General features: G+C 42.6%; 1 protein-coding gene across 1 annotated transcript in view; it reads right to left on the bottom strand.

The window, feature by feature from the left end:
- Positions 1-1,323: 1,323 nt before the first annotated feature.
- The window catches only part of TRANK1 (tetratricopeptide repeat and ankyrin repeat containing 1), a 207,117-nt gene continuing 184,923 nt past the window's right edge, over positions 1,324-23,517 (bottom strand). Inside the window, 2 exon segments of the mRNA XM_040354425.1 lie at positions 1,324-1,973; positions 5,320-5,421. Of these exon segments, the coding sequence (XP_040210359.1) occupies positions 1,888-1,973; positions 5,320-5,421 (188 nt within the window). The 3' untranslated portion in view covers positions 1,324-1,887.

Below are 23,517 nucleotides of genomic sequence, written 5' to 3'. Positions count from 1 at the left end.
AGGACAAGTAACACAGCAGAGCACAGCTCAGGACTTTACCCTGGTTCAACAAAGGTATAAGTTGTTTATACACTCTTTACCTGACCTTCCATTCAATGAAAATGCTTTGGTGGTCTTTTAAAACAACATCAGTAGATCAGAAACTTAGTGCAAACAGAACTTGGGCTATTATAACAATTTTATGATTTTAAAATATAAAAGTGAAACTTAAAAACAACAATATACAAAAAAAAAACAGAACTATTACAGCTTTTTCATGAATAATAATTTCTAAACACTGAAAGCGGAGTTCCACCCAAAAGTGGAACTTCCGCTTAATCCACTCCTCGCCCCCTTACATGCCACATTTGGCATGTAATTTTTTTGGGGGGGGAGTGGGGGCTTCAGGAGGAGTGGGACTTCCTGTTCCACTTCCTCCTTCCGCCGAGGGGCTGCTAAGGCGAATAGTCTAATCGCCTTTCTGCAGCCCCTCCCTGTAGGCGATCGCCTGGGACACGTGCCCACACTTGGAATGAAGACGCCGGTCGGAGAGGGGCGGAGCCCCGGCCGGCGCGTCGCTGTAACGTGGAGCAGGTGAGTGTATGTTTATTAAAAGCCAGCAGCTACACTTTTTGTAGCTGCTGACTTTTAATAAACATAAAAAAAATGTCTGGAACACCCCTTTAAGCCACCAATCATGAAAACACAGATGATTATTTTTCATTATTTTTTAAGTGTATACATACGGTATTCGGTTTGTAGAAACCTTTGCATCTGTATTTACTTTTTGGTTACATCAATGAATGCCTGATAAATTGCAATGTTGCTTAGAAGATTTTGGTTAACACGCAACTCCACATAATGGTCTAATACATAGGTGAAACACATATTCGGAAACTGTTTTACCTGCAAAATTGGTTGGCAGTGGGTGCCCGGCCGTGAAGCCGAAAGGTGTCACGGCCGCGTGCCCACACTTGGAATGAAGACGCCGGTCGGAGAGGGGAGGTGCCCCGGCCGGCGCGTCGCTGGAACATGGAGCAGGTGAGTGTATGTTTATTAAAAGCCAGCAGCTACACTTTTTGTAGCTGCTGACTTTTAATAAACATAAAAAAATGGCAGGTCCCAGGCCCAACAAGAAAGGCTACAATCCAATTTCTTGGTTCAGCTTGCAACTTCCGGAGTCACATCTCTAACTCAGAAGTTATAAAGCTGACCAAAAATACTAAGCTGACCTTCCTGGCAAGACAGATGTGTGTGAATCACCGAACTGGCTTAACAGAATTAAAAACAAAAAAAGTTAACATGTGTATATCAAATTAGTTTTCCTGGTGCTCCACTTTAGCCTTCTTCTCATTTTTACATCCTTATCATACGTATATAAACAAATAAATGAGAAATTTGAAAAAGTCTACAATAATTTGAGATTATCCCATAACTGACTCAAATTATTGTTTTCAATTGCTTAATGCAACATAAACATTGGCATTATACATACTTAAGTGCAATATCACAAGTGATCTAACATAATAAAATAATGTGCTTTATTAAGATTTAATAAACTGATTTTTAGTAAATGTTACCATTTCAAAGTATTTCAGGCTGATGAGGCTTTAATACAAATGCCAACATTGCTCAGTTAAATATCAAATCGCATCCCCTGGTAAACAAAAATTAAAATATCACAGTTAAACTTGTTAACTTATTAAAACCCATAACTAGCCTCCTAACCAACTACTTCTGTGTAATATTTGGGTCTTCCAAGTTCATTATCCGGAACTTCGAATTTTAAGAGTTAATTGCTTTTCAACACAATATGGTTGTTTTTGTGGCACAAAAGGCCTCCAGTGATTTGTTTATATTTCAAACAGCCATTATGCTTGGGTAAAGAATCAGCAGAATCAATGTCGTTTAGCTTTTCGCTTTGGCTCTCTTTGTTTTCTTGCTACAGAGTTCTTCAAAGTCTCCATAGTCTAATTCATATTCTTCTAGAATCCTGGAAACCAACAAGATAGTTAAAACAGTGCACAAGAATGATAATTGTGACAAAGTATAGGTTTTTGTGGTACAACATTGTATATGGATGCAGTTATATGAAAATAAGAGAGATACTTTAGGCACATGCACATTTCCACTAAAAATTCAACAGCAACTGTTCAAGCCGGGCCAGAAACTCTGCAAGAAAACAATGTCCAAAGCCCTTTGGTCTATTTCCAACAAACTCAAAAAAGTGCATAATTTACCTACAAAAGATCACACTTTTCATTAAATGTTGGAATTTCCATATTAAAGCAACTCTGTTGCTAGCATAAAAAGAAAGGAGACTAAGCCACCTGGTAAAAGAATACATATCTTACCGGTGGACAGGTTGTATCTTTGCTCTCTTTAAAACTTAGGCTGTCCCTCCTATCCATGCAAATCACATTAACTGGGTCACTAAACTCTCCACCCCAGAATGTATCACTTCATTTCACGTCACCTCCCTCCCCCACCACCACTTTATTTGGACAGTTATCCAAAACAACAAAGGAGGCAGCGGCAGTTTATCACCAGGTATGTCTCCAAGGTCATATACGAGTTAGATAGAGAGTTAAAGGGGTTGTAAACCTTCAGTTTTTTCACCTTAATGCATCCTATGCATGAAGGTGAAAAAACATCTGATAGTTACAGGCCCCCCAGCCCCCCCCATTTTACGTACCTGAGCCCTCAAAAGTCCCGCGTTGAGAACGCGCTGGATCTCAGCCCAGTCTTCTCGGCTCTTCATTGGATAGATTGATAGCAGCGCAGCCATTTGCTTCCGCTGCTGTCAATCAAATCCAATGATGCTGGGGGGGGTAGGGCCGAGTCCGGTGTCTATGGACGCAAAAGTAGGACTCGGGTGGCACGTTCGCAAGGTACCCCCTTGGAAAAGCGCTTCCCAGAGGGTGTTATCAGAAGCGGGGAGGAGCCCAGACAGTTGCCGAGGGACCCCAGAAGACGAAGTCGGGGCCACACTGTGCAAAACGAACTGCCACAGCGGAGGCAAGTATGACATGTTTTTTTTTTTTTTTTTTTTAAATCAAACCTTTAATACCCCTTTAACTCATCAAACATGATTAAACCTCATTGTAAGTTAAGTGGGGGATAAGGAGATTACCACTGTGGGAGGAGGGTTCCAGTATTCTAGCTATGGCCTTAATGATGTAGATATAAGGCTTCCTTATTGTCTATAATAACAGAAGGCACTGCAGCAGGTTACCACATTGGAGACCAGCAGCTCATACCTCCGTCGTCCACACATGCCTAGTATAATGGTAATGCGATATACTGCCCTCCGTTGTCGTTTTAGATAACCGTCCACGTCCTTACTAAATTTATGTACATCAGAAATATAATTATGTTTGAGCCTCTGAAGCACATAAACATGTAGAGCTCAGTCAGAATACTGGTGATGTGATTTACACATATTAAGCAATTTTTATTGCTAAAGATTTTCACTATGTTTGTCATTGTTGTAATAAAGATATACATTTTTTAATTTTGTGTACTCTGGTGCCTATAAGGTCCATTATTCTTGCCTCTATTCAGTATTTCACCCACACCTGAGCGTAGGGCAGCGACAGATGATGCAGTGCTTTTATTTTATTTTTTAGCGGAGCGTTTTTGGAGCAGTACCGTTTATTTCAATGGGCCTCCCTCCGCTCCAAAAAATTTAGCGTGCCAAGCATTTACAGGTGCAATTTTTGCCGTGAATGTTGTGCGTCTTGTCGCACGATAATCGTGGCAAATCACACAGCGTTCGGGGTGCCATTAAGAAATAATGGCATCGCAAACATGTTCCGCAATTTCTGGAATCATGGGCAGAATCGCGAAAAGTGAAAGAAAGCGCAAAAAAAAAAAATCTTCTGGATCCGGTTTTCAGCACTAAACAATTATTCCCTTCATAGTGTATCAACGGGGGGGGGGGGGGGAAATACCCAATAATTATGTATACTTATTATATTTCATTCTCAATCACATTCTTCTGCACAAAGTAGTTTGGAGAAATCTAAAGCCACCTGGGAGAATTGATTAACTAATTGACCTCCAGAAAGTTTACCCCCCCCCCCCCCCTTCATGACCAGGCTATTTTTGTGCCAACTTTAACTGAAAATTGTGCAGTCGTATGACACTGTACCCAAATAAATTGTATCATTTTTTTTCCTCCATAAAGAGAGCTTTATTTTATTGGTAGAGTATTATTTTTTGCGCTAAAAAACAAAAACAAAAAAAAAAAACGAATTTCTTCATGGACTTAGGTCAATATGTATTCTGCTACATATTATTGGTAAACAAAAATCCCAATAAGCGTATATTAATTGGTTTGCGCAAAAGTTATAGGGTCTACAAACTATGGCATATTTATTCCCTACTTTGCAGGGACACAAACTCTACCCACCCCCCTTTACATAGGCAGATAGCAGTTCTGTCTCTCTCCTTGCTGATCAGCAGGTGCCAATGAACAGAAGTACCCAACACCCACCAATTGGCTTATAATGACAACTAAAGCAAGCCGGCAGCGCATGAGAGCGACCCCTACCCACAAGTGCCAGATCACAAACTAGGTAAGTGATCTGGCGCAGCAGGGCCACCTTGCTGCCATATATTTATTTTATACGGTTGGCAAGTTGTTAATATTTAAAAATTCTGAAAAATGTACCAAAGTATCTTCCCACCTATGGATTATCTCTTCCACACTGCATGTATAATTTACTTTCAGAAGCCATTCCTTCACTGTAGGGATTTTATGTGAACACCACCAATACCTAGGGATCAACCCTTCAGCTGCGTCTAATAAATGTGGCAGAAGAGACATCTTATACTGGGCCACCGGTACGTTCGTGTAATGAAACAGGATTCTTCATGGCTCCATGGGTATCCCCTGTCCCAATATATCTTAGATAATTAAACTTGGTCTTTCCCAAAATATGTTTATTCTAGGGCAGCTCCACCAAATGTGCAAAGGTTCCAGGCAAATCACGCCCCCTCCAATATACAGGCGACGCAACTTCCCTGAATAATTTTAAGATCAACTGTAGATATACAAACCAGTTTTAATATTTTCACCCTCTAGGGTGTGGTTAGTTTCTATGCCCAAGTCCTGCTCCCACTTCGCTAAATACAGATGTATTATGGGTTCTGCCTCTTTCACAAGGATATGGTACACCTGAGATATACTATTAGACTTGCCAGCAGGGGAGCCAAACAGCTTCTCCATTGGCAATGGGTTGCCTGAGGATGAGGAAGCCTTTGCTTTAAAAACAATTTAGTTTTAAATGAAGGAATAATAAAAATTAACACAATGAAAAGTACAGTCAAGATTACCTGATGTTTTTGAGGGCTGCTGCTCAGGTTTCTTCAGCAATTCAAGACCTTCATAAATGCTGGCCCTTAAATCATTCACTGGATTCTTCAATAATTCTTCAGCTGTACAAACAAAATAAGGCCATATACTTAAATACTCATCACCTAGACAAATAAACTGAAAATCTGGCCCTAGTTGCTCTGAATACATTCAAATATAGTTCTAGAACTGCAATAAATAGGCTTTTTGTCCTACATGTAAGGCGTCTTACTGATATATACTTTTTTTGGGGTACATTACAGGACACAAGAGGGTTTTCAGGAATGCAGAATTACCATCAGAAGATTGAACACTGTCAAAGCAAAGACACTAAGACTGCCCTGCATAACCCCTTCAGCCTCAGTTTTGTAAGCAATAGGAGTAGATTATAAGAAACAAGAGGCAGAACTAATGTTCTGTAATGAACTATATGAAAATAATTTTACAGATGTATTTATTACAGGTAATTATGTAGCACTGTCAATTTACACAGCGCTTTACACATATTTTGTACAATCACATCAGTCCCTGCCCGCAAGGAGCTTAGGGCCCAATCCTCAAAAACCCGGCGCAACGTAACTTTTGCCATTTAAGTTACACCGCCGCAAAATCTCTAAGTGCCCGATCCACAAAGCACTTACCTAGAAATTTTGAGCGGTGTAACTTAAATCCGGCCGGCGCAAGGCGTTCCTCTTCAACTGGGGGTGATTCCCATTTAAATTAGGCGCGCTCCCGCCGGCCGTACTGCGCATGCTCGTGACGTAATTTTCCCAACATGCATAGCGCGAAATTACGCTACGCCGAGCTTTGTGGATCGCGACGGGTCAATAAAGTTGCGTCGGGAAAAAAAAAAAAAGATACGGCGAAAAAAAAAAATTCAAAACAAAAAAAAAAAAACGCGTCGCTGGACAAAAGGGTCTGCTTTTACAAGGTGTAAACAGTTTACACTTTGTAAAAGCAGCCCTAATTTTACACATGCAACTTAATACTTACGGAGAAAAAACGAAGCTGAAAAGCTTCGTGGATCTCCGTAAGTGCTAATTTGCATACCCGAGGCGGCATTTCGACGCGAAATGCCCCCAGCGGCGGATGCGGTACTGCATTCTAAGATCCGGCAGTGTAAGTCCCTTACACATGCCGGATCTTCTGTCTATCTCTTGGAAACGGATTCTGTGGATCAGTTCCAAAGATAGAAACAGGGGGCCAAATTCCCAAAAACGTAGCCTAACTTAAATTTCAGCAGTTAAGTTACACTGACTTAAAATCTCTACCTAAGTGCCCGATCGTCAAAGCACTTACCTAGAAATTTCAGGCCGTGTAACTTAAGTGCCGCCGTCGTAAGGCGGTCCTCCTCTCCTGGGGGCGTTTAAAATTTAAATGAGGCGCGCTCCCGCGCCGGCCGTACTGCGCATGCGTGTGACGTCATTTTCCCGACGTGCAGCGCGCAAACGTAATTAACGCCGGGCGGCTTTGAGAATTTCGACGGGACACTAAAGTTGCGACGGGTGAAAAAAAAGACGCGCCGGGAAAACAAATTATAAAAAAAAATGACAGCGTCGCTCAGCATGCATTCCTGAGAGGGAGAACTCCATGCCAATTTTCAAAGAAAAAACCGGCATGGGTTCCCCCCCCCAGGAGCATACCAGGCCCTTAGGTCTGGTATGGGTTGTAAGGAGACCCCCCCACACCGAAAAATCGACGTAGGGGGTCCCCCTACAATCCATACCAGACCCGTATCCAAAGCACGCTACCCGGCCAGTCAGGAAGGGAGTGGGGACGAGCGAGCGCCCCCCCCTCCTGAGCCGTGCCAGGCCGCATGCCCTCAACATGGGGGGGTTGGGTGCTCTGGGGCAGGGGGGCGCACTGCGGGCCCCCCCACCCCAGAGCACCCTGTCCCCATGTTGATGAGGACAGGACCTCTTCCCGACAACCCTTGCCGTTGGTTGTCGGGGTCTGCGGGAGGGGGGCTTATCGGAATCTGGGAGTCCCCTTTAATAAGGGGGCCCCCAGATACCGGCCCCCCACCCTAAGTGAATGGATATGGGGTACATCGTACCCCTTATCCATTCACCTGGAGGCAAAAAGTAAAAGTTAGTAAACACACAACACAAGGCTTTTTAAAATAATTTATTATTCTGCTCCGGATGCCCCCCCCTGTCTTCTTTATTAGCTCTATTAGCAGGGGGGGCTCCTTCTTCCACTCTCCGGGGGTCTTCTCCGCTCTCCGGGGGGGGGTTTCTTCTTCCGCTCTCCGGGGGGGGCTTCTCCGGACTCCGGGGGTCTTCTTCCATCTTCTCCCCTCTTCCGCTGTTGACTCGGCGAACCCCGGTTCTTCTGCAGATGTCCGGTGCCTTCTTCTTCAGCGCTGGCTGCCTGCTATCTGTGTGTGTTAGCTCAATTTCTAACAGGCAGCCGGCGCGGTCTTCTGTGACGTCAGGGTCTTCTCTTTTGTTCTTCTCCCCTCTTCCGATGTTGCCTCGTCGCGTCTTGTCGCTGTAATGATGGAAGCGCGCCTTGCATCCCATTTATATAGGCATCACCGTCCCATCATGCTCCGGTAGGTACCCACGTGGTGGGTGCACGTGGGTAGGCACCCACCACGTGGGTACCTGCCGGAGCATGATGGGACGGTGATGCCTACGCAAAGCTGCATTTCAATGAGAAATGCCCCCAGTGGCGGATGCGGTACTGCATCCTAAAATCTGACCGTGTAAGTGTCTTACACATGTCAGATTTTCTGCCTAACTTTGGAAAAAGCCTTTTGAGAATCGTTTCCAAAGTTAGGCACAGACTGAACAGCAGTTAAGTCTGCGTATCTCTTTTGAGAATCAGGCCCAGGGATACGACGGCGTATCAGTAGATACGCCGTCGTATCTCTTTTGAGGATCTGGCCCTTACAGTCTAATGGCCCATACACACGATCCGAATATCGTACGGAAACGATCGTGCGATGATGGATCGTACGATATTCGGATCGTGTGTACACTACTTTCGACACCCGATTCCGACCGTGGAACCGATCAAAATCGACGGAGCAAGCTCCATAATTTTTATCGCACGATAGCAGAACGCACGATAAACGTTTAATTTGTACAGCGATCGTACGTTCAAAATCGTAAACTACCGATTGTGCATAACAGGAAGCAGCTAATAACCCCGGAAGGACAATAACAAAACCAATCCGGAAGCAGCACATGTACGCAATCAACGCTCCGAAAGAACGTCCTGCGAACGATACTTCATTAAGCAGACTCTCGGCGCATGTGTCGTAAGCTCCGCCCCTTTGTGCCTCCTGATCACACATCAGTCTGCGACATAGGGCGAGGCAGCAGCATGGAGAAGGGAGAGCAGAGCACGGCTGGGCCTAAGAAAAATCGCGGCCCAAAAAAGGCATTGAAGGCCACACCGATGAGCAGGCAGGAGATGCTGGAGCTTGTGAGCTTTCTTGAAAAATTTGACTATGACGGTAAGCTTAAAACTTACCAGAAGCCTAATGCACGGAAGGATCGGATCCTGGAGAAAGTCATACAAGTTATCGAGAAAAAACATGGGATTCTGCGCTCCAAAGACCAATTAAAGAAAAGATGGTCCGATTTGAAAAATAGGGAACAAGCCCAACTGAAAAAAATCCATGTGCTCATAGAAAAAAGTAAGTTGCAATGTGATGTTACGAATGTAAATCTTTGTAAACATTTCTTTTTTAGTTTTTGTGTAAAATGTTTTTTTTTTTGTTTTCTAGGGAAAAATAAGCAAAAAAACGCCCAAAGAATAAATCCTACAGCAGAAAACGAAAATGATCCTTTGCTTCAGCGTGCGACAGGTATGTTCAAACCACAAGATTGATTTTGACCTCATGTGCACATACACCCCCTTCCTACCCCAACTACATTTTACCTTCCGGCACTGCGTAGCTATAACTAGCATTTGCAAGCCCATGCAATGTGGATCCTAATAAAAATAGGCGTACTTGTGTTTGCACCCAAACTAATAAGTTTTCAATTGGTGTTATTTGATCATCTTTTTTTTTTTTTAACCCAAAAAAAAATAACATGTTTGCAAAATACAAAATAAAACTTTCTTTTTGCTCTCCTTAATAGCCCATTGCTTAAAACCCCCAAACATTCTGTTAGTAAAGTTTAGGCCAATACCCATTTTTCATTTTTTTGCACCCTTATTAAAAAAATCTCAATAAAACAAACTCGCCATAAAACATATATTGACTAGTTTGTTCAACAGTTCTATTGCGTGCAAAACATGGGTCAATACTTTTTTTTTTGGGGGGTTTTGCTAGGAATGGCGCCGATCAAGTTTTTCTATAGAAGCTGCAAGTTTATAGGGAACACATTGCACATTCTTCTGACCAATATCAGGACAGTCAATGGTGCTGGACATATGCAGTGATTAATGTGTACATGTGTTTGCCTGGGAAGGGAATTGGCCGTGGAAGGGGTTAAATTTGTAGCCTAGTGAGTGTTCTAACTGTAGGGTGAGTGTGGGTGACTGGGGGAGGTGACGGAGGTGTGTCCCTATGTACACGGGACATGGCATCGATCTCCTCTCCCTTGCAGGACATGGAGCTCTGTGTTTACACCCCAAGCTCCACGTTAATGCGCCTGCCAGGCGTCCGATGGCCACACGTCTTTGCGCCCAAGAAGTCATGTGCGTGAACACAATAACCATGTTCTGTCAGGGAGAGAAGCTAGAAGCTAATTTCCTTGTACATGGGGTCATAAATTATGCCCCCCACACCATTACAGCTATAATTACTCATTAGTCTATACACATTTAACCCCTTTACCACCAGCACATAGTGGTTAACCACTTACCTGTCAGTCCCATTTATATAGTAATTAATGCTTAATTCTATCATTGTTCACTGTTGAAATGTGAATGATCCCAAACATATTTAGAATATTACATATTTTTATGGTGTAATGTTGTTGTTTTCCCAAAAAGGACACATATACCCGCCATTCCTATTAACACCAATTATTTACCCCTAAAAGTTGCATCATCTCCCGTAATCAGTAGGCGCTGTAATTTTTGCACCAATGAGTGACTGTACGTGTAGTTTTTTTTGGACAGACCAAAAAAAGTGAAGGACAATATGGAATGGCCTAGGATTGACCATATATAATTTAATGGCAGCAGAGAGTAATTTAAAACAGACAGCTAACATATTCCTGCTCACATGTATCCCCTGTTCTCCCACACATTGGTCTGTGATGGATTGCGGTAATATATATATATATATATATATATAAGAAAATGTGAGTGTGTATGTTACACAACCTCATAATGTTAAATATGTTTGTTCTTAAACATGTAAGTCTTAAAAATTGCACAATGTTTGTGTATGTTTCACACTTTTTATATTTTATATAATATGCATATCATGCCTTCATATGCACGTTTAGCAAACAACATGCTAAAAGCAAAAATAAAAGAATTTACACTTCACATGACTCCTTGCATGTTTTTGGGAAGGGGAGGGATGTGCACAGATAAAGAGTACAATATATGATTTAATGAACAGAATAAATAAAACCATTATCAAACAATTTTGCTATGTGTTAAATATTTCACAATGTATTGTCTCAACATAGATCAGGCATACGTTGTGTAATATTTTTTCTACAAAAATTCAAACCTTACACTACAACTCCAACATTTGATGAAAAATTATATGTTGGTATAAGTTGGACCCCAAGGAGAACTATGAACTTGGCCGGAGGGATATTGCCATTGTCCAGTCTGGTGGTTCGATGCTTGCGTTTGGGCAAAATGCATGGGTGCCTGGTAAGTTGTTGGTGGCTGTTCCTCTATTAATTTTGTCTTAGCGCTCAATTCTCCTCTGGTACCCTTTGCAAGAACTTCTAAAACCAGTCCCTCTGCAAATTCTCTTTGTTGGTCAGTCATTTTTCTATGCTTGTTGGCAATCATGACTCCAAACCCATCAGATTCATCTGACTTGTTCTGCAATGCAGATGCAGCCTTATCCAGAAAGGAACATGTAGCCGAATCTAGACTTCTTTTTTTCTTCCTAGCCAGGGGTGGAAGAGCAGGCCTGGACGTGAACATGTCTTCTTGTGATTCTTGCTCCTGCAGAAGCAATAACATTTGGACATCAATCGCATTGAAATTGTCAGTTATAATCACATTGTGTATATGACGGGGCAGTTATTGTAACCTAATTTTGTCAACAATGTAATATCTTCATATACTGTACTTTGTTACTTTTCAGGAACATATAGTTACTATTAGTACTAGATATATACATCTATCTAGATAGATGTGTGTGTATTTATCTATCTAGATAGATGTGTATATATGTATCTATCTAGATAAATGGGTATTTATTATCTATCTAGATAGTTGTGTATGTATTTATCTATCTACATACACATCTATCTAGATAGATAAATGCATACACATCTATCTAGATAGATAAAAGCATACACATCTATCTAGATAGATAAAAGCATACATCTATCTAGATAGATAAAAGCATACATCTATCTAGATAGATAATAAAAGTTGCACATATGTATTAGGTGTGAGCCATCCTTGGTGATGGAGCAAATGCTCTAAAGTGCTCCAATCTTTAGATAATGTAGGTTAAAATCACAATTCCCTGTGAAGTTTGGAGACCATGAGCCATGTATTGGATCATTACATGTGGTTCAACATGCAGAATTCTATCTATATGCATGAACTGTTTAGCCCTTTTCATCATTGCTAGTCACTTCACTAAACGCACCTTAAAAATCCGGCTGTGATGGACTTAAAGACAGATGTGATCAGCCAAGGGATTACAACTGCACTTCCATTTCCCCCAAGTGAGTGCATGGAAACGTGCCCAGCAGTAGGTGCACTGTTCCTTTCATTTGTAAACGTTATGTGGCACATAATGTGCTAGTATGTTGATACTAGCACCTTTTCTTTATTAGGAAGAAAGCATTATACAAAAAGAATATTATATGCCTAAATGGGCATTATACACTGACCTGTGATATGGGTAGATCCTCTACATTGTCCTGTTCCTCATCCTCTGAGTTTGGAGATGCAGCAGATGTTCCTGAAAGGCTGCACACTGATGCTCTGGCTTCAACCTGGTCTGTCAAAAATCCAGACTTTCATAATACCAAAGCCGTGGTTCATAAATCTCATCTGTTCCTGCCACAGACGTCTGTGAAACACGAACCTTGTTCAGTTCTTTTTTGAATACGGTTCGTATATTGGCAATTTTATTCCTCACATAATCAATTGTTGGATTTGGGCACACCGCTTTACACAGTTCGACAAGTTTACTCAGAGCTTCATGTTTTTTATCACGGTTGGAATTATCTTTGGATTTTACTTGCCATAAACAGGGCAGCTGCCTGTACATTTCAATAAACTGGGATAAAAAATCAGGGGAGGTGAATGGCATGATTCCTGCAAGAGAAGGTTTTAATGAGGTCTGACAATTGGTTAAGTTATACAATATTTACATAACATCCAGCAACATTGTCATAACATTTTACCTCAGTTCGTGCTACACTACAGTTCGTAGCAGCGTTCTTTCCGGGAGCGTTCGCTGTTGTCGCGCCCGGTTTTCATTCACCACACGAGCGTACGTCTGCCGTCCGTTTATTATGACTTCACTACAATGCGAACGTAGTGCATAGGCAACGTATCTTCGTAGGCTGCGCGCACGGAATGTCTGTTGTATAGTCTGCTATTAATGGTTTTAGTCAACTGTTGGCATGGCTGTACAATTTATCTAGTTTGACTTTGTCATTGATTTCACAACGGGTTTGGTTGGTACCTAATAAAAAGCACACTCATGTCATGAACCTGATCCTTTTTTTTTGTGTTTTAAATGGTTAGTTCCCACCACATGATGTGTTTATTACTCCAAATTAGGAAAAGTCACAGTATGAACCGTGAAATATTTCATTATGAAATAATTTCCCTGGAATGAGGTGTGTACAATTATCAGGAGCTTTTGATGCATTTTTTGGTGTTGGTATTTTTTTTGAGGTGAAGAACTCACAATGTGCCCATAGAAAAGTGGCCACAGATGGGCAATTAAAATATGATACTAAAGTCTATTTAAAGGTGGGCGCGGAAATGCATGATTAGAGCAGTTACATGTGAAACTAGTGACCATTGCTAGGTGTCCACAGTGGGCACTGATAGGTGGCACTTGTTGGGATTTAAAGTTGGCACATAATGATTTCACTTTGGTGGCACTGGGTGCCCAATATGACGTGGAACTAATGAGCAAAGATGTAGCACCTTTGCAGACACCTTAATAATATGTAACATACAAACAAATACTCAGGTATTTTTTTTATTGACATGGAAATGTCATCCAAGAGCAAAAAAACACATATAAGCATAAAACTTGACAAACAGTCCTTTTAAAGAGATGGAGTGTGAACAGTGGATTTGTCCTGTATTAAAACATCTCACATGTGATTCTGCCATGACACTGCCCCCTGACCTATAAAATAATTCATGTAGTCCAGGCGGCATTGACGGGCACTTTGGGATGGCAGCCTGGAATGTGGCAGAGCCAGTGGTGTCAATTGTGTCGGTCTGGCATTGCTGCTATCTCGCACAGCTTGGACTGATGATATTGTCCCGCGATCATTTTGCTGATCCGCATGAATGTATCCCTGTGCATGTCGCCGCAGGAAGTTATGTAGTACACAACAACATAGCACAATTTGGTCAATTTTCTTTAAAGACAGATTAATGGTCGTCTGGAATATACGGAAACGGTTGGCCAATATTCCAAAAGCGTTTTCCACCACTCTACGTGCTCTTGACAACCTGTAATTATAGATCCTCTGATCAGGGGTCAGGTTGCGCTGTGGGAAGGGTTTGAGGAGATGGTCTCCTAAACCAAATGCATCATCTGCCATGAACACAAAGTTTAGACCTTCCATGGTCTCATTTTGGGATGGCAGATTCAGAGACCCACTTTGAAGTAATTTGTAGAATTTAGTGTGTTCAATCACACTTCCATCGGAATTGCGTCCATTTTTTCCAATATCTACATATAAAAACTCATAATTGGCATTGACAACGGCAAGAAGGACAATGCTGAAAAAGCCTTTATAGTTATAAAAGTAAGAACCAGAATTGGGGGGTGGTGAGATCCTTATGTGTTTCCCATCAATTGCGCCCCCACAATTGGGGAAATTCCATTGGTCTTGAAATTTCTGCCCAATCTCCATCCATTCAACAGCATTTCTTGGAAACTAGGAGGAAAAGGAGAGATAAACAGTCTTTAATTTGGTTTCAGTATGCAAAAAATATATGAATATGTTTTTCAAAACAAGGTTTACAACTGCTGATGGCTTGTTTGTTCTCCTATATTTGTATGGCTTCTAAACAATTGTCACTTTGACGTTAGGGGTAGTTTTAGTGTCATGTGTTTCCTAGTCCAATTGAGCACAAGCCTGCTCATATATGTGTTTATTACCTAGGACACTTTACATCTTCAGGGAAATTGCGGCAACACTTCATTGAGGTTATAGAAACAAGAATGGTAGCGTTGCTTGCAAGTGACCCCAAACTGACATGTGTAATTCTAAAAATGCATAGATAATAAACTTCACTGTACCTTTAGATATTCATCCTTCAATGTTTGGATAAGGGCTTCGCAGGTTTCAGGGATGATCTTGCCCAGTGACTGTGGAGATATTCCAGTGGAGAATTTTAAATCCTGCAGACTGCGTCCAGTTGCCAAGTACCGTAAAGTTGCTATGAGCCTTTGATCAGCACTTATCGCTTCACGCATCACAGTGTCCTGCTTCTGAATATGTGGTCTGACGCATGCCAGTAATTGCTGAAAACAATCATCATCCATTCTCAGATAATTTCGGTAATCTTCTGGATTTTTTTCTTGAAGATCCCTGAGCAAGGACATGTGGGAATATTTCTCACGATTCATCAGCCACTGTTTGGTCCATGTCCTTCTTTTTTTTTTTTTCTTCTGGTTAAGGACATTTGGATGGCCATGACTCCAATCATTGCAACTGCAATGTTGGTATTTTGGTGCCCCGGCTCCATCCTGTCCGAACGACCGTGCCACTCCGAAAGAAAATACGTCTCGGCAAGAAAGAAAGGACGTGGTGGCCCGAACGAGCTACCGTAGTTCGCAGGAAAGTACGTAGTAGCCCGAAAGAATGCTGGTTCACAAATGCTATGCTGCGGGCGTGGCTACAATGGGGTCAACCGTACATTACATCACAACGCAACGACGTAAATCCGCAAAGAACGTAGGCAATTTTGGTCGTACGATCATAATCGGGAGTCTTTTCGGAAATTCTGGTCCCGATGCGACCACCTAGCGGAAAACATCGTACGATACATCGTACGATATTCGGATCGTGTGTATGGGCCATAAGTGTGTGTTTACAACTGTAGGGGGGTGTGGCTGTAGGAATGACGTCATCGATCGAGTCTCCCCTATAAAGGGGATCACTCGATCGATGCAGCGCCATAGTGAAGCACGGGGAAGCCGTGTTTACATACGGCTCTCCCTGTTCTTCAGCTCCGGGGAGCGATCGCGACGGAGCGGCTATAAACAAATAGCCGCGCCGTCGTCCCGGATCGCTCCCTGAGGGAACCCGACCGCCGCGTGTAGCGGGGGGGGGGTCCCGATCGGACCCCCGACCCACGTCTAGGCAGGGACGTACAGGTACGCCAATGTGCCTGTACGTGCCATTCTGCCGACGTATATGTACATGCGGCGGTCGGGAAGTGGTTAAAAGCATTTTTTGCTGTGAAAATGACAATGGTCCCGAAAATGTGTCAAAATTGTCCGCCATAATGTCGCAGTCACGAAAAAAAATCGCTGATCGCCGCCATTAGTAGTAAAAAAAAAAAAAATAATAAAAATGCAATAAAACTATCCCCTATTTTGTAAACGCTATAAATTTTGCGCAAACCAACCAATAAATGATTATTGCGATTTTTTTTTACTAAAAATAGGTAGAATACGTATCGGCCTAAACTGAGGGAAATTTTTTTTTTTTATATATGTTTTTGGGGGATATTTATTATAGCAAAAAGTAAAAAATATTGCATTTTTTTCAAAATTGTCGCTCTATTTTTGTTTATAGCGAAAAAAATTAAAACCGCAGAGGTGATCAAATACCACCAAATGAAAACTCTATTTGTGGGGAATAAAGGACGCCAATTTTGTTTGGGAGCCACGTCGCACGACCGTGCAATTGTCTGTTAAACGACGCAGTGCCGAATTGTAAAAACACCTTGGGTCTTTAGGCAGCATATTGGTCCGGTCCTTAAGTGGTTAAATGAGAATACCTCTGTGATGCATCTCCATCCTTGTGTCTGGACTTTATATGAGATTACATCCATACTATATCTCCATCCCATATGCGGAAAATTGCAACGAAGGGAATATGGGACTTTAACCTCCTTAGTACCGCACGCCGTCAAATGACGGCGGGCGGTATCCCCTGTTGTTCTGACAGGACGTCATATGACGTCCTGTCATTGGAAGCTGCTAGGGGGGGTGCGCGCGCGCCGCTGGCGGTGCGCGCACCCGTCGCGTTACTGGAAACACTGTGCGCGTGCCCGGCGGCCGCGATGGCCGCCGGGCACCCGCGATTGCCCCGTAATTGAGCGGGGACGTGGAGCACTGTGTGTAAACACAGAGCTCCACTTCCTGTCAGGGAGAGAGGAGACCGATCTGTGTCTCTTGTACATAGGGACACAGATCGGTCACCCCCCCCCCACAGTTAGAACACTGATCGGGCTACACATTTAACCCCTTCCCCGCCCCCTAGTGGTTAACCCCTTCCCTGCCAGTCACATTTATACAGTAATCAATGCATATTTATAGCACTGTTCACTGTATAAATGTGAATGGTCCCAAAAATGTGTCAAAAAATGTCCGATGTGTCCCCTATAATGTCACAGTCCCGAAAAAAAAAAAAAATCGCAGATCGCCGCCATTCCTAGTACAAAATAAATAAAAAAAAAATCATAATTATGTCCCCCTATTTTGTAGGCAATATAACAAACCAGTCATACGGTTAATGCGATTTTTTTTTTTTTTACAAAAATATGTAGAAGAATACGTATCGGCCTAAAAGGAGATACATTTTTTTTTTTTTTTTAAATGGGATATTTATTATAGCAAAAAGTAAAAAATTTAGTTTTTTTTTTCAAAATTGACGCTCTTTTTTTGTTTATAGCGCAAAAACTAAAAACCGCACAGGCTAACAAATACCACCAAAAGAAAGCTATATTTGTGGGGAAAAAAGGACGTCAATTTTGTTTGGAAGCCACGTCGCACGACCGCGCAATTATCAGTTAAAGTGACGCAGTGCCGGAAGCTAAAATTTAGTCTGGGCAGGAAGGGGGTCAATGTGCACAGTAGGCAAGTGGTTAAATGAAACAGTGGGCTAAATGGGGACAAAGTAATGAAACAAACCATAGATGAAATGTTCATGTATTGAGAAAATAGAATATTTGGTAGAAACAAATAGCTTGTACAAAAGTACAGAATATATATTTCATACATAATACAATAGTTGGTATAAAAATACATTGAATAAATAACAGTCGATGACAACATATATAACCACATAGAGGTTGAGCATAACCACGCAATAGGTGAAGTATAAAATGTAAATAGATCATAAAAGTACTGGTTGATCAGAATGGGTCCCATAAACGCGTATAGCTACATCTTTGTAAGCCCGATGCGGCGTTTCGTGTATATGAAAAACACTCATCAGGGGCGAATGTAGTGGGATATCTGGAATACAGATTTGATTAGTGATCAAGGTATTAAAATTGGATCCACCAAAAAAGAGGTAGTAAGTCAATTCTGGTTACTTACATAGTATGCCAAAGTGGTAATGTAAATACAATTAAGACCAAACATATGCCCGTCCCGGGACAGGGGTGGCAGACAGCAGGCAAACAGAGCGCATAAAGCATCCTTCCCAGACAGCACATCGACCATGGGTAAAATAAAATTATAGTGTATCCTCATAGTACAGGTAGGTATCTGTAATGAATGAATGAATAGGTCCATCAAACAGTGACCCACATGGTAAGGGGATAAGAGCATAACAAATATATAGAGATTAACAAAGGATACCTGGAATGCGAGTAGGATGGCCACAGCTAGTGACGGCTGTAGGCCTGCATAGAAAATAGCCACTGGCTGAATAGCTGGGAAGGTGCTAAAATAATGCGTCCAGCAAATGCACCAGACTGCCCCCAACGTCACGTCAGCTGGACAGTGTGGGGGCGGGGCCCTCAATCAGACGGCACAATTGCCTGTACTGAGGAGATGCTAACACACACCCACTTGATCAGCTGTGATGGATACTAGCCATACAACAGGGCGACGCCCAATAAGGACATCATCCGGATGACAAGTGACGTCGATGCACTGACGGTAACCGCCCATACCCCCAAAGGGGAGGAAGGGAAGCACAGTGAGTGCTTCATGGATGCTTTATGCGCTCTGTTGTTTGCCTGCTGGTCTGCCACCTCTGTCCCGGGACAGGCATATGTTTGGTCTTAATTGTATTTACATTACCACTTTGGCATACTATGTAAGTAACCAGAATTGACTTACTACCTCTTTTTTGGTGGATCCAATTTTAATACCTTGATCACTAATCAAATCTGTATTCCAGATATCCCACTATTACTTTGTTCCCATTTAGCCCACTGTTTCATTTATAGTCCCAAATTCCCTTTGTTGCAATTTTCCGCATATGGGATGGAGATATAGTATGGATGTAATCTCATATAAAGTCCAGACACAAGGATGGAGATGCATCACAGAGGTATTCTCATTTAAAGTCCCAAACACCTTCGGGTGGTCCCCCCTTTTTTTCTTATCGTACCAGGGATGGAAACAGTGGTCGGCAGCTGGCAGTGTTCCCCTGCCAGCCTTATATAGGGCTGTCCGTGCAAAGTGTGCATAATCTGTCCACACAAACGGCATACTTTAATTATGGTTTAATTTGCCATTCAGTTGCTGAACACACCACTAAGCTGCTTGCAAACATCACGCACTGTTTAGACCTTTTTTTTTTTGTCTGCATCCCGGGATCGCGATGCACTCACTGTGCTTCCCTTTCTCCCCTTTGGGGGTACGGGCGGTTACCGTCAGTGCATCAGCGTCACGTGTCATCCGGATGATGTCCTTATTGGGCGTCGCCCTGTTTTATGGCCAGTATCCATCACAGCTGATCAAGTGGGTGTGTGTTAGCATCTCTTCAGTACAGGCAATTGTGCCGTCTGATTGAGGGCCCCGCCCCCACACTGTCCAGCTGACGTGACGTTGGGGGCAGTATGGTGCATTTGCTGGACGTATTTAAGCACCTTCCCAGCTATTTAGCCAGTGGCCATTTTCTATGCAGGCCTACAGCTGTCACTAGCATTCCAGGTATCCTTTGTTAATCTCTATGTATTTGTTATGCCCTTATCCCCCTACCATGTGGGTCACTGTTTGATGGACCTATTCATTCATTACAGATACCTACCTGTACTATGAGGATACACTATAATTTTATTTTACCCATGGTCGCTGTGCTGTCTGGGAAGGATGCTTTATGCGCTCTGTTTGCCTGCTGTCTGCCACCCCTGTCCCGGGACGGGCATATGTTTGGTCTTAATTGTATTTACATTACCACTTTGGCATACTATGTAAGTAACCAGAATTGACTTACTACCTCTTTTTTGGTGGATCCAATTTTAATACCTTGATCACTAATCAAATCTGTATTCCAGATATCCCACTACATCTGCCCGATGAGTGGTTTTCATATACACGAAACGCTGCGTCGGGCTTACAAAGATGTAGCTATACGCGTTTATGGGACCCATTCTGATCAACCAGTACTTTTATTATCTATTTACATTTTATACTTCACCTATTGCGTGGTTATGCTCAACCTCTATGTGGTTATATATGTTGTCATCGACTGTTATTTATTCAATGTATTTTTATACCAACTATTGTATTATGTATGAAATATATGTTCTGTACTTTTGTACAAGCTATTTGTTTCTATCAAATATTCTATTTACTCAATACATGAACATTTCATCTATGGTTTGTTTCATTACTTTGTCCCCATTTAACCCACTGTTTAATTTAAAGTCCCAAATTCCCTTTGTTGCAATCAAAGGCGTAGAAAAGAGCCATTTTCGCAAGTCGCTCCTATTAGAACGGTTCTATTGAATAGAACGGGAAGCGACTTGTCAGTCAGCTGAGTCGCCTGACGAGTCGCCCCAGTGTGAACCGGCTTTTAGGCCTCTTGCACGCAAGGCACCTAAAAATATCAAGTTTCAGGAACTCTTTACTGATCTAAATGCAGCCCATTATTTTTAATGGGCCTGTATGCAAAGGGACAAACTTGCGCAGCGTATAGATCAGTAAAAAGAAGAAAATAAAAATCTGCTGTCAGTATTTTGTTGTGCCTGTTGGTCAGTATTTTGATGTGCCTTGATTTAAAAAAGCTTGAGGAATTTTTACAGTAAGTACAATATAGCGGATTCTTGCGTTTTTTTTCTGCCAGTAATGTCTGAAGTTCAAACATCAGCACCAGACAAAAGGATATATATATATATATTTCTGACTTACCAGTTAAATGCTTTACCTGAAGGACCGTTATATGCGGCTACTTTCAGGTGAATGGACACTGGCAAAAAGCAAGGCTTTTGGAAAATCCCCCAATATAACCCCCTTCCATTCCCAGCCAACTTCAGTTTTTTGTTGCAAATAATAGGGGGATTATAACAGAGGGGAGGGCCCTGTGTCCTGTACTGTACTCCAGGAAACAGATTTACTGGAAAATAGAAAAATCCTAAATTCTTGATTGTACAGGACTGACACAGGCCTCCTTAAATCATTATGGCTGAGACGTTCAAGAGTAGTCCAACCAAGGGGCAACACAACAAACAATGCCAGAAGGCCCATATCACAAACAAGAAAAAGAAGGGCTTGACAGACACAGGGCAGTTTGTTGCACCTGTACACAAAAACACAATCAGAAGAGGCTTGCAAATGCCTGATGCTGGAAAGTCAAAAAGCACCAAACTTGCCTAATCCACCTATCAATGGTGGAGTGAGAGGCAGGAAGGCCCTCGATAAGCATAAACATGGAATCGGAATTCCAAAAGGAAGCAGTAGAACTTTATCCAGGCAGTATAAGGAAAATAGGAAATAAAGGAAATTTTCCTAGGATGATTCAGAGCAGAACACAAAGGAAGGAAGGACAATATCCTGATTAAGGTGGAAGACAGATGACCTTCAGTAGAAAGAAAGGCTCAAGGGCACCAAGACAACCTTGTCCTTATGCAACACTAAGAGGTGCTCCTTAGAGGATAATGCTATTATCTCAGTCTTTCTTTGCATAGGCGATATCCACAAGAAAAGCCAACATACAGGTAAGGATAGGTAAGGTCAGATAAGGGAATATCCCTGATAGGTTTAACGAGTGGCTTCTATAGAGGTTAAAAAACCAGACTGAAATCCCAAGAGGATATAGGGGAATGAACAAGGAGAGGGATGTGAGCTACTCCCTCAACAAGAAATTAACTAAAGTGTGAGAGGCCAAAGGTCTCTGAAACATAACAGACAAGGCTGAGGTTTGTCTCTTAATGGTGCTCGAGGCCAAATGTTGTTATAGACGAGAGTGGAGGAAATACAGAATATGTCCAAAGCAGTACTTTTTTAGATGAAAATTCCTCGACTTATACTATGCTCCAAACGTAAACCCAGGGCCCTTCCTGACCCATGTCTGCTTCTTGCTGAAGGCCCACCAAAGGGGCACTCTCCTCCTGGCAGGAGACTCTAATGTGACTCTGAATCCTGCGCTTGACAAGTTCCCCGCGGAGAGTAAAGCACCTTCTCCAGATGCTCAAAAGTTCTTATGCTCCCTGCGAAGTCATGACCTGGTGGACGTCTGGAGAGAACTTCACCCCCTGGGTAGGGACTACACTCATTACTCCCATCCCCATCGCTCACACTCCCGTATCGATCACATCTGTTTGTGTCCAGGAAACATCTTCCTGTAATCGTCTCCACCTCTATCCTAGCAGCTCCATGGTCTGACCATGACCCTGTCATGGTTGTTTGCCACTCCTTGCTCTGTAAACCTCAATATTCCCCCTGGGTCATGAATGACTCTCTTCTGTCCTTTAAAGGAGATACTAAAGAACCTTCACCAAGCTTCTGTAGACTACTTTTACCTTAATATAGGTTCTCTTTCTTCTCCGGTGACCCTTTGGGAGGCATACAAAGCAGTTCTTGGGGGACGTGTGATTCAACTGACGTCTAAGCGTAATAGGGAACGCCAGATGACTCGGCGAACCCTGGAGACACACTTAGAATCACTATCAGCGTCTTTTAAACAATCCCCTACTCCTGCTAACCGCAAGCTACTGGACCAGGCCCGTACGGAGTAGGACTTATGTTTGACGGACAAGGCGGAACGAACTCTTCGCTGGGCTCACCAGAAGTGGTATGTCAAAGAGAATAAACCTAATAAACCGTAAGGTAAATTATAGATATATTTTTTTCCTATTCAACTGGGACCCTCAATGGATTCAGGAACCATGTTCTGTCTTCAGTTTTTTCTAGTTATACGTTTTCAGTGCATAGATTTATGTATAATTTTTTATGTTATAAAGTACTTTTTGCTTGTGTTTAATGTGTCTTGGTGCTGTGTTGCCCTTTTTTCCCCCCTTGAGGGCGACATTCCCCCTTTGACTCCCCTTGTGTGCTTCAAACCAGGAGCGCATAGGGGTGGCTATTCTACTGGCCATAGATACAAAGCAAACTCCCCCTTTTTGTCAACCATCTGTCCTGTCTGCAGAGTGCCTGGCAGTATTGCCAGTACATCGAGACATGACTGGGCCTTGATGAGCGCGGACGTGCGGCGTTTTGGAGTTAGATCCGTACGCCGGACATGCCGCGCTCCTATTGGCCACCAAGCGTCATGTGCTTTCGCGTCGCGCGATGACGTCATGCGCGGCGCGACTCACACAAGGGCGCTGCGTTCCAGGGTGGTTCCTGGACGTCTGGGGACGCCAGACTTGCGCTGCATGGAGGATCGAGCGGCGCTCTGGCTTGTGTCCCCAGACAGTTCATTTTTGATGTTTCCTGCATCGTTATA

The sequence above is a fragment of the Rana temporaria genome, chromosome 5 (genome assembly GCF_905171775.1).
Source record: "Rana temporaria chromosome 5, aRanTem1.1, whole genome shotgun sequence".
Lineage (NCBI taxonomy): Eukaryota > Metazoa > Chordata > Amphibia > Anura > Ranidae > Rana > Rana temporaria.
The sequence above is the reverse complement of the archived record's forward strand: the minus strand, read 5'-3'. Positions and strand labels throughout refer to the sequence as shown.